The sequence below is a fragment of the Merops nubicus genome, unplaced genomic scaffold, assembly GCF_000691845.1.
Source record: "Merops nubicus isolate BGI_N331 unplaced genomic scaffold, ASM69184v1 scaffold5455, whole genome shotgun sequence".
NCBI classification, from domain to species: Eukaryota; Metazoa; Chordata; class Aves; order Coraciiformes; family Meropidae; genus Merops; species Merops nubicus.
In genome coordinates this window covers 69,347-81,896 of record NW_008608844.1, presented here as the reverse complement: position 1 = coordinate 81,896, position 12,550 = coordinate 69,347, and the positions used below count along the sequence as shown (strand labels likewise).

At 38.6% G+C, this 12,550-nt stretch overlaps 1 protein-coding gene across 1 annotated transcript in view; it reads left to right on the top strand.

Moving 5' to 3' along the window:
- Nucleotides 1–105: 105 nt before the first annotated feature.
- PPAPDC1A (phosphatidic acid phosphatase type 2 domain containing 1A) overlaps nt 106–12,550 on the top strand; it is a gene marked incomplete at its 5' end in the record, with an annotated part of 30,642 nt that continues 18,197 nt past the window's right edge. Inside the window, one exon of the mRNA XM_008940376.1 lies at nt 106–230. Coding sequence (XP_008938624.1) covers nt 106–230 — 125 coding nt within the window. The remainder of the gene's footprint in view (nt 231–12,550) is intronic.

Here is a 12,550-nt window from a genome sequence, read left to right as displayed (position 1 = left end):
TATAAATATAATATATAAAATAAACAGTAAACGTAATAATCACTTTGAGGTTATTTTTTGTTACTACAGCTTTTCTATTTTTAATATCCATGGTGTTTTTTGTAGACCGCGTCCCGATTTCTTTTACCGCTGCTTTCCAGATGGAGTAATGAACTCTGAAATGCACTGCACAGGTGATCCAGATCTGGTGTCTGAAGGCAGGAAAAGCTTTCCGAGTATCCACTCTTCCTGTAAGTTCATTTAAATGCAGTGCCTCTGCTGTAAAAACCTGTTCTGTGTATGTTTTGGAATTGCTCTTTTTTTTTCCTTAGATTATGAACGTGATTTTTTCCTGGAGGGCCCTGGGCTTCCCTTTTAGCTCACCACTCCCAGAAATTTCTCTGTGGAAATAAAGTTGTGAACCTGTGACCCCTCCTTATCTTGAGAAACATTTGACTTCACTGGGAGCCATAGCAGGACCATCAGGTTCAAGGCTGAAGAAAACAGTGTGGTTTTGAAGGAGCATCTGTTGCATAATGTAGACCTCTGTATGCAACCTTTGTCTGTGTAGGAAATATTCATTGTTATGTTCCATTGAGGTATGAAATGTGAGAAGGCATGTTTGGTTTGCATAGTTTTGATAAGATCTAGTTAATAGCTCTCAAGCACTAGATTTCTTAAACCAAAGGTCAAGTCACAAAGACAGTCCAACTGCTTTTTTTCATTGGGGTTTCTTCATGGGTGGTTGTATGCTTGAAGGTGGAAGGGGTACAAAGGAATACACAGATCACATTGCATCATTTTGATGCTGTTCTTCCTGAAGAGCTGGGAATAAACTGAATTTCAAGACCCTGTAGCACTAGAAGCAATTGTAATATGCCAGTAGAGGGGTGATTCTTTCATTGCCTGTTTTCTTGCTCTTCACAGTATCCACTGCTGGCTGTGGCTAAACCCTTGTGGCTTGGGTCCTTGTCTGTGTGGCACATCTGCTGTCACTGGACTGCTTTGTCTGGGCATGGGCAGGAGTAAATGGTAGCTCTGGTCCCAGCTCAAGTGAGCGAGGAGAATGGGTAGGATGTCCTGGCCTTTCTGTCAGCATGACAGCAGAGAGGTAGCATGGAGTGAGGGACCAGGTCTAGCAGTAGTGTCTTATTTAGAGGAGCAGGTGGGCAGGAAACAGAGGTAAATTTGAGAGTTTGGTGTTTTTGTGGTTTCTTGTCTGATCGTAGGACAGCGCAGTCACTTGTCACTCCATTTGGCTATGAGGTGGTCCTCAGCCTAGGTCTGATGTTTGACTCATTCTTCCTAGCTTATGCTGTACCCTGACAGATGTTTAAGTGGCTTTACCAAAAATCATGTGTCTGATTTAATTAGTTGTATTACCTCAGATATTTACAAAGGTTCCTTTCTCTGTCTTGAGGAGCTGATTTCTAGAATGTTTTGTGTCAAATATCTAATAAAATTTATTTTAATGTGTAAAATAGCCTGATTACTGTGAGAGTTTTTGGTGTTTGTTTTGCTGGTATTTATTGCTACCCTGTTCTATTCTGTTTCCAAGAACTGCCAATTGAGTACCAGTAAGTCATATCTCTGGAATTTGTTTTTCTGATCTTTTTTTCAAGTAATAACTTCAAATCATGTAATTGTGCAGACTTAGATATTGCAAACAAGTTTAGTAATGAGATGAATGAAATTCTGAGCTGATCTTGCTCTGTTTTTCTTGTTGGAGTCCCAGAAACAGATAAGGGAGTAGTAGATGTTTGAGGATAAAAGTTTTATAGTCCTAAACGATAAACCAGTTTGGCTGTCTAGATTTTGTTTATAAACTTTGATGACATTAAGGAGACAATACCAGAATATATTGTATGCTGTTTAGAACAAAATGGTATTTATTGCTGTTTGTAGTCTGTCTTTAGCTCTGGTTGTCACACTTAATTGCAATTCTCTTGGTTAAGTATTTCATCAATGTATTACAACAAAGGCTTAAAATAAATGTATACACTGATGTACTTGAGTTTACAGATTAGCCCTCAGCAAATGTTGCAGTTGGTCACTCTCCTGTACTAAAATGCAACCATTTATTCTGAGGCTGCAAAGTGTGAGTTGCAGAAGACACCTGAAGTGTTTTGCACAGGCTGGGAACGCTGTATGTGTGGGATGCTCTGCTCAGTCCTGGCACACATACTGGTTCTCTCAGTGAGACTGCTTGTCATATAGCAAAGTGCTTTGTCCCTGTGCAAGAGGGGCAGCCATAAAAGGCATACTGGGGTTTTACTTTTAACTGGTATTGGTTTTCTAAGGACTGAGTTGTGTTACTGCAGCTCACACAAAATTCAGTTGAAGCAGAATGATGGCCCAGTGTATTTAGAGGAAAATGAGAACAGCGTTGTCCATCAGTGACTAATCTAATATTAGAATGTGGCTGAGTTGACTAAATTTCCCTCCACAAAGCCTTTTTTTACAATGTGATAAGAATGAAAAGATATTATACATGCAGTAATTTTTATCTGTTGCCAAGTGTATGCTAGAGTGAGGCAATTCTGCTTGAAGTACTTTGCTATTCAGAGGCTGATCTTATAATATCTTAAGTCTTGACAAGAATGTGTTTCGAAGCCTTAAAATCCATACAATTTTAATATGTAGGTAATTGCAAACTTTCCTTCCATAAACTCAGTCCAAATTTTTTTTTTCTTGCTCTATTCACCCTTCCTTCAGCATAAGATTGTTACTAACTAAGATGAAGGAGCTCCATTCTTCAGATTTCTGTCATCCTTTCTCTGTTTTTTTTTTTTTTGTGGAATTCATGAAGCAGCACCAGAAAAAAAAAAATTGTCTAACTGTTTCTGAGGGTTTTCTTTGATTTCTTTTCCTGTTTTTATGCCTGTGGAAATCTAAGTGGGGAGGATGAGAGTTGACATAAACTATAGTATCTCTCTTGAAATGATACTTACAAGTAGCCCACTACAGCTTGGTAGTTTCTACTTCACTTGAACACATGAAGAAAATAAATCACAGGTAAAAGCTGTCAGGCAGCTCATAAAGAGAGGTGAGAAGCTTCAGTCAAAAGCCATTTTCATCTTCAAAACAGTATCTTCTTAGAGCATTCCTTGGGCAGGCTGTCAATTAAAAGCTTTGTTATACAAGGATCTAAAATATCCATGCAGAATGATCCTTTCACAGGGAAGTCTGTGGTGCTCTGAACGTTGTACTACAGGAATGTAGTGTGGGGTTGTATAACAGAGTGACAGTACTGATACCCCCAGATGGCCTGACCTGACTTTGCAGATGCATTAACAACATTGTGAACTACCTGTCTTCCACTTTGAGAGTTAACTTGTGCCCTGAAGTAGAGCTTGCTCTCCTTATTAGAGCACAGATGATTTTCTTGGCTTAAATTACCATGTCTTGCAGTTCCCTGTGCCAAGGAGTGCATGTAATACAAATAAGACAAGTGTATGGAGCATTAACTGCTTTGTAAAGCCAAAGAGAGACTTGCAGATAGATGTAAACTAGTTGCCTGAAACAACAGAGGCATTTTGTACCAAATGAGACCAGGAGGTTGACCCACACGAAGATGGTGTTGTTGTTACTGCCTTCTCTGCATGAGGAGCAGAACTCAGCCTGCAGTGGCTGCTGGAAATGTACTTTGAGCTGGAATACCTCATTCAAGGCTGCTGTCTCCTCGCTCTGTCTTTTGCTGTCCTTTTCTGAAAGGCTATTGAAGTTAGGTGACTCCTCTTGATCACTTTTTATGACAGCAACCTGAGTTTAGAATCTACACAAACACAGCCCAACATTCACTGACTCCATTGAAATTCACCCAACAGATCATGTTCTACTGGATTAAAGAAGTCCCTGGATTGTTTGGAGCATATTTTGCCTCTTTTCCAGTTGAACTGCCAGTATATATTGTTTGAAAGAACCAGGAGGGTTCTTGGGGGTAGGGAGCCAAGCAAGACTCCTGCCTGGGTGCAGAATCTCAGAAGTGTTCCTGAGTCCCAGGTTTATATGTAGCTTTCTGACCAAAATACTTCTAAAATGTAGGTCTGTTTTTCTATATTTAGTATTTCCATGGCAATTTTATGCTTTTTAGAGATACTCCCTGTGAAGATATCATGTAGCTACTCTTTGTCTATATTTCATTGGAAGGATGATGTTCTTGGAGATTATAAATGCAGCATTTTTGCCTCCTGCCTGTGTCCTTCCTGCTGTGTCGTCTGTAATCTGGCAGAGAGCTTTCAGGCAGCCTGCCTTGGAGATACCTCATGGCATTCTAACCTCTCAAGATACGTGGAGTAAACACACACAATCTTCAGGGTTTGTTGTGGATGTACTTTGAGAAGTTGTTGTCCAGATAATAAGCAAGGCTCTTTCAAATGTGTCTCTGGGAGTATCTGGGTGTTTCTGAACATCTGAAAGCCCTTCACAGTATCCAAAAGTGCTGACCATAGTAAGGAGTGGAGGAATTTGGCCATCTCTGTGGTGAGCTTTTGAAGAAACTTTCTTGTGTTTGAAGTGTGAAACACATGAAAACTCAATGATAAGAGGAAAAATATGGTGAACGAAGACAAAACAGTTAATTGGATAAGCTACATGCATAGTTGGTAGCTGAAAAGATTGCTGAATTTGCAGACAACATATATTAATGGGATGATAGAAAGCTTTTTGTAATTGATTTCTTCCTCTTTATCTCATGACTGATGTCAGCCTGATGCAAATGTTAAAATGACAAGATTTTTCCTTGAATAATATATGAACCTGGAGTCCTGTAGTGTTATTTATCTGAAAGTCAATACTATCTAATTCTTACTATTTGTGGTTGAGAAGTTACCATCATGCAGAAGCATCTTGTTAAGTTTAATTATTGCCCAGTGTGTTATTGTGCAGAGAAAGTGCTTTGGAAATAAAGGCTTATAGTACCAGGTCTAGACCCAGCAGTGTAATTCCAGGTAGACCATATACTCGGTGATTAAAAATTGGAAAAGAAATCAGAAGGATTATTTTCAATAGCAGTTGTTTGTTACTTTAATTAGCATTTGTCAGCTCAGGGAAGATTTCACAATATGCCATTCTTCATATAGGCTACAAGCAGTGAGTATTTGATTGTCTGGTATTTATGTAGACAGAGAGGTCTGAGTTTATTTTGGTGACAAAATTTGGATTTTTTATGATTGCCAAGGGATTCTGAGGGACAAAGTCACTTTCTAGTCTCTGTTTTAGTCTTAAATTACTGTCGCTATAATCAGGTGCATATCTTTGTTTAGAAAATATGTCTCAAATTCTTCAGGGAATGTGTTCAGGCACCAGGTTTTATTCATGCACTAGAAGACTGACTCTGCATGTGAATAGAAGACTGTATATGTCAAGTACCTGTAATTAAGGTGGCAGACACACTCAGCATGTTTTCCATGTGAGAGCTCCCATTTTGGTATAACATGTAGGGTTCATGAGTTGCAGCTTACTTTTGTTGTGAAGGAATAAGAATGCCCTGGACCTCTGAAGAGTTCTGGTAGAGGTGCACACACAGTGACAGTACCAGATGTAGCTGTTCTCCCTAAATCCATCATGCATCATAGCTTTAAGGGATGATGATGTCAAATCTAGATTTCAGCTGCACACTAATCAAAACTCGGTTCTTTTCCTAAGCATGGGGAAATGTTTTAAAATACATGAAGTCATTAACATGTTCATTCCTTCATTATATAGGAGGTTAAACCTTTACTTCCCAGGAGTGGAAGATACAACGAGTTGTTTATTTGTTCCCTGTTTCCCATTAGTAAAGTGTCTTCTAGTGTCTTTATCAGCTGATGCTGACTTTGGGGTTAAACCCTTCTGAGTTCTTACTCCATTAACTGAAGCAGAAAAAGATGCATGTTGAAAACCAGCAGTTCTACAAGAGGAACAAATGACCTGCAGGAGATCTTGAGCTGATACACTGACATTATGCTGCTGGAGGAAGTTGTGGTCATGACAGAGAGGCAGAGGAGAAGAAAAGAATATGACCAGTAAGGTAGCTATGATGTTGCCATGTCACCAGCCAGGGGCATGAAAGTAGGTGGGAGAACTAAATGGGCAAATTTTCTTTTCACTTTATGGTCCTGATAATGTCTCAGATATGAACTAGTTCCATCAAATATTGCATGGTGATTTTGTTTGTGTTTTTTTCTTTTTTTTTTTTCCCTCCTCTTTAATTGAGCTCTAGTGTTCAAAACACCCTTGAACCCTTAATATGCAAAAAAATGTTCAGAGTTTTCATGCAGAGTTTGGGAATATCTGCTATTCTCTGTATTTGCATGGTTTGGCCTGGAAGATATAATTTTTTATGGAATTCTTATGGAATTCGGTCTGGAAACAGACTTCATCTTTCAGGTTCACACATAGATTCATATACATTGAAGATGGAAAAGCCTTCTTGTATCATTTACAGTGTATCAGTTCATTGCTATATACAGATGATTTCTGTCAAATTAAAGTTCTTTTCTTATAGTAATTTTAAGCATCTTACATACTAGGGTTTTCCTGCAGCTTAAGATTCAGCTGGTTATGATACAGTTTGTGAGTTCAGTCAAGAATGAATAGCCCTCTCAGATCTAATCTTGAGCCATCTAATTGGACATTTCTTTTCTGAGCTTTGTGCCTCGTTTCAAATTGCTCCGAATTCATCACGTCAGTATGGTTCTTCTCTACCAAGCTATATCTAATATTACACTTTACTATGTGTTCCAATAATTTTCTGCATAATTTGTTTTTGTGCTATCCTGGTAACTACATTTACTCTACTTACGTATATCACTGGTAGAACATTTGTTTTTCTCACCAAGTATGCTAGTAAGAAGCTCAGGAGATAATTCTTTGGGCTACTGCACTGTGGAATTCTCCAAGTATTAAAAACCTTGGAATTTAAAAATTTTATTTATATTTTATTAAAACCTCTGATCATGTCAGAAAGAATGATGTGTTAGAACTAGATACAGTGAGGAGCAGGAAGGAGGGATGCATGGTGTGCTGGATTGAGCAGCAGTTAGGTGAGAAGCTCCGGTCTCCTTGGTTCTTACACACTTTGTGGGGGCTGGTGCAGGGAGAGCTGACTGCCAGCTAATGTAAGGACCAAGATGATGCTTTAGGAGCTGTCAGGATATCACTGATATTCTCTTTTAAAGCCTGTTTATATGCTTCTTGGCTGGTGATCCAGAGTTGTGGAATAGGCTATGGAGAACATGTGTTTCAAGACAGATAGATGCCCTGTAAAATAGATGCTATAACAGTATATGCTCTAGTCTTCTGAAAATCATGTCAGGCAGTCTGTCATGCCAGGCAAGGAGATTGATTTCAGCATGCCTTTAAAATCTAGTAATTTTAGAAGTGGAGCAAATGAACTGAAGCAGATTTCTGCTCCTTAGACCTGAAATCTTTGAAAAGCTGGCATTAGTATCCAGTAGTTTTACTTTTTCTGATTTAACAAAACAGACTGTCAGTTACAAATAGTTTAATTACTACTGCCAAAAAATGAATTTATGTAAGATCCTTTGAAGGCTCTTTATGGAAAAAGCTACAGTTTTTCAGTGAACAAATGGAGTCTTTGACCAAAAATGAACACTTATCTACTGAATATTGTGATACTATTTGTCTGCTGCCTGGTAGCTGATTTAAAGCACCATTTATCAGGACTGCAGGTAAATTTCTGCAGGTGGAGGAGGAGTTCTACGTACTCTGTGTGTACGATGAAGACTAGTAGGCAGTTTAGAGAATGAAGGATTGGAAACTGGGAAGTATTACAAAAGATAGGAAAAGCAGCTGTCAAGGAAAGCACATTTTAGAAGCACAAATACATAGAAATCCAAGTCTTGTTTCAATTGCTGTCTGGAATTTCTTTCACTAAGCTTTTAGCTGTAAAGATTTTGGCTTAAAATAAGAATCCAGATCATCTTCCAAAGTTAGTGGTACCAAGTTTTTGGTACAGAGCTCTAAATCAGAGGGAGGAAGATCTGACCCACAGCATTTTACCTGAGTCTTTAACCCAGAATCATCTGTATGAATGAGGTTAGGCCACCAACAGCAAGCAAAAAAAAAAAGTGCTGCAAGTGTTTATTTTACTATAGTTTAGTGAGTGAATGTTGACCCATTGTCAAAAGTGGGTCAAATTCCTGACTGGATCTGACCTTGAATGTTTGCTTATGTTCCTATATTACTTAGGAGAGCAGTAAGTAGGTAAACAAAGTGAAGGACCTAGATAGTCCTGAGCTGACAGTCAGAAATATTGCTGTACTGGCCTCCAGCCACAGAACAGTCTTGTTTTCCTGTGCCTGCTGATGAATGTTGTGAACTGTGCTGGTAGAGAGGGTTGAGGGGAGTGTAACATCACTGTCTCAGAGTGTGGGGCTCTCACTGTCCTAACCTGCCTTCTCTTTCACATTTGCTGACTGTATATTGGGTAGTCATAAGACATTTTCTCTTTTATTAATGAACTCCTAAAAGAATGTCCAAAACCATATCATGTGCAGAGAAAGGGGATGTCCAGAGACCTTTTTCATATCTCAGCTGAACAAGCAATAGACCATTCTGGTAAAAATACAAACCCCATAGTACTGTGTCCTGATCTGCTTGCTGTGTAAATGATTTCTGAATGGATTATCTCCTGAAGCTTTATTAGGAAAAAATGTAGCAACTCAGCAGTATAGACTTGCTTCAAATATTTTTCAGTAAAATGAATTGTTTAGGTTAATAAAATAATACATTCCTAGACAATAGTTATTTTATATGCTGACATGACTGTAGTAATGAATTCCTTCTACAAGAAACTATGGGTAAAATAATATTGTACAAGGAACTTTGGGTAAAATAATAGTAATAGAACACATTTTATTTAGAAACACCAAGAATCCTGTGTGAATGAAATGCCAGATTCTTGACCCTGTTTGCTTTCTTAGAGAAAGTGAACAATTTCTTATGATATAACAACAATTAAACTCCTGTGCTACTCAAAACATTTGCAAGCAGGTTGCAATTGCCAGAGTTTTGGCCTCACTTTTAGTGCCTATTTTTAAAAGTTTTATTTCTGAGTTGTTCAGAACTATTTAAACTATATAAATAAGCTAAGGGATTGCTGTCAGCCTGAAACTGGTTTTGATACCTTTGTGCTGAAGGAAGGAGGAATGGCTTGGTGAGAGTTTAATTTCACCTCCACGGAGCCTGTGCTGCTTAATATTGTAGTCGGTGGCAGATTGAGCCTGTGGTTGTCATGAATACCCACATATGCACCTTGAAATTGGTGTGTCTGCTGTGAAAAAGTGAATAATCACTTGCCAGGCTGGTTGGTTTGTTTATAGGTCGATTCACAAAATTGTTAGCATGATGATGGTACCTCTGGAAATCAGTCCCAGCTCACTGCTCAGAAGAGGGCTGGTGAGAGCAGGTTCCTCAGGACGATGCCCAGTTGAGTTCTGGCTGTAACTGAATATTCCACAGCCTTTCTCACAGAGAAACCTGTGCCAGTATTTGAACACCCTGGCAGTGTAAAAGCTGTTTCTTATGTTTAAATGCAACTTCTTATACTTCAATTTGGGCCCATCATTTCTTTTACTGGCCACTGCTGAGGAGAGTCTGGCTTTACTTCCCAGTGTAGGACTTTGCACTTCCCTGTGAAAGCTCCCAACTGATGCTAATGGGTTTGACATCAACTGACTGAAAAACAAATTTGATGAAAAGGAGTCCATTGAATAACACAGTGGCTGCAGGGATAATGAAACTTACAATTTCATGTTGCATTGGATAGATTCCTGGGAATAAAATCAATAAAAAAAAATAAGATTTTCTGTATAAAAGTGCCGTACTAGCAGCGAAATAAATCAAACACTTACGTGGTTTTATTTTTGTAGCTGCAATTTAGTTACTTGAATTAGTTTGAAAAGTTGACTTTTGGTTAAACTGTGCCATTGATTTTTATTTTTTTTTTTAATAGAAATCTATATTGATTCCAGTGGTTTGTCTTTGCAAGGAAAAATCAAGGGTTGAAGAAATTAGTTTGTTGTAAATCTCAATTTGATTTGTACAGCTTCTTGAGTGAATGTTAACATTGTGCTGTACAAGAACTCTTATTTCTTCTGTGTGTTTTTGTTTGGTTTGTGTGTGTTTGTTTTGTTTTGTTTTCTTTGCATTATATTGACTGAAAGAGAGTTGTAGCCATTGCTGTTGAATACGGCTGAAGAAATTGGAGAATTTAATCAGAAATCTGGAACAAAGCATGTAATCAGAATACTTGGTTGTGGGGACAATAACAGTATCTATTATAATCATATGTTTTTTAAATACCTCCTTGATGAATGAAAGTGTCTTGATATGTTTGAGAGAATAATGGCCTTTTAGAAATTCAGAACAAAATTATTTTCTCTGCATTTCAAGCTACAGTTTACACTTGCAGCCTCTATAGACAATGTGGTAAGTCATATGTAAACACTCAGTTTTATGTATTGGTTGACCTCATTTTCATAAGGACTTCATGTTTTTCAAGGAAATGGTACCCTTCACTGTGTTATTTTAATAAATTGCATTTTTTTTTATACATGTAAGACCTATGTAATAATCTGTCACTGCTAGTGTAACTGATGTTTGCCGTGGCCAGATTTGCAAGGTTGTAACATCATCAAGAAGTGGGTTTTCACAGTTTCATTATTCAGGATGAGCCTTTGCAGGTATAAACTCATTGCAGATCAGGGTAAACAGCCATTTCAACATAGGACATCATCTTGCTCTGATAAATATCAATGCTAGAACTGAATTGCCTGGAGATTTCTAATCTGTTAATAGTCATCATTACTGCATCAAGGAAGTCATGGGCATACAGGCTTAATGGGAGCAGTGAGCATGGAATTAGGATCTTTATACCTACTGTGCACTTTAATATAGTGCTAAGAAAATATTGCCAGTGGAGCATATTACACATTGTAGATTCTGTTTATATTAAAAATAGGATATGCATATTATAAGAGTACTGGATATGAGGTCATCTGTGCTTATTTGGTGAGAGGAAGAACAGTGTCTCTATGAAAGGAAATACAAACAGCAATAGGAAAGAAGTAATTGGTTACCCTCTTCTGTTGGCATAATAAATGAGATTATATCTTCAGGCCAATCCTGAGTAGTAATTTCCTACTTTAAGTAGCCAGATTCCATTATGAATGGCAGTAGTAATTGCTCAAGCTGTTGTAACAAGTTTAAGAATATATAACAAAAATTCTGCAGAGATCCCCCAGCCCTGCTGAATGAGAAGAGAGGAATCACTGCTGACTTTTCTCACTGCATTAGTGTTTCTTCCTGTGTGAGCAAGCTCAGCCCCCACACCCTCCAGCTGTTAGGAAGGTGCATGCCTTTCCCTCCAGCAGTAATATACATCCTAGAAGGAGAGTTTCTATGTCAGCTTCTTAGGACTGCTCCATAGGCTACTCACAGAGTGAAACAGTCTCTCCTGGAAAGCTAGTAGAGCTGTCAGTACTTGGATTTGATGATTGTCAATGAACGCAGGTGGCAGTAGGGGAAATGACCGTGTGCATCACCAACCTCACCCCTGACAGGACATCCCACCCTGTCCAGGAGTTGGCAGGATACCCAGCTGCAGAGGCAGTACTCAGGAGATCATTCCCTTACCCAGAATGGAGAAGGTGAATGCTGAGGATCTGCACTCTACCCTTCTATGAGGAGGAATCAACAGATAATTTCCACAAGCTATCAAGAGTTTGAGTATAAAGTTCCTTAGGTGCCAGTTTATCAAGTAGCTGTGATGCATATTATTGGGATGGATAAGGTGGCTAATTATCCACCTATTTGCTTTATGAAAAGATTTAGCCATACACGTTTGCTGTTCATCTTTGTCAATGCTTACTTCTTCTCTGTCTGAGTATATACCAAATCTAAGGTGAAAGGAAAGGTCCTTATCTTTCCATCAGTTCCTCTGCAAACACTAGGCTTGCTTCCAAGCTGATCTTACATACCTTTTTGCTTCTCACCAGCACCCAGCCTTTTTCATTAACATGACTAAAAGAACTGAAGCATGAGATGTTACATCTCTGCTATCTAGCACAATTCAGCAGACCTTCTGGAAGGAAAGTTGAAAGTAATGTGATCCTTCCCAGTAACAAGTTATTTAGCAGTAGCAATGACTGCATGAAAAAGCAGAAAACTGTACCAGGTAAGTCTGTTGCTTTATTTATCTCAGGACTGTGGTCTGCTGACCTGCAGTCCACTGTGATTTGTGATTCATATAGGATACCAAAGAGGTGAGGTTTTTAATTGGTTTGTGCTTTTCCTGATCTGGAGACCAAGTCATGTAGGGGATTCAAGAGCTGAGTGAGACTTCAGAGAGAGAAAAGTAAGCACAAACATGGAATCATCCTGAATCCTAGGGCATTAATGAGGAGTGGAATGAATGACTCTGAGTCAACATGGTTCTTCCTCAAGTGCTGGTGAGCTGAAGTTAAAAAGTGAGCTGGCAGTAGGAGTAAATGGCTGAGCTTAGCTTCAATAAACCAATTTTCCCAGCATCTATTGCTGTTTATTGGTTATTATATCTGTTCAGTTT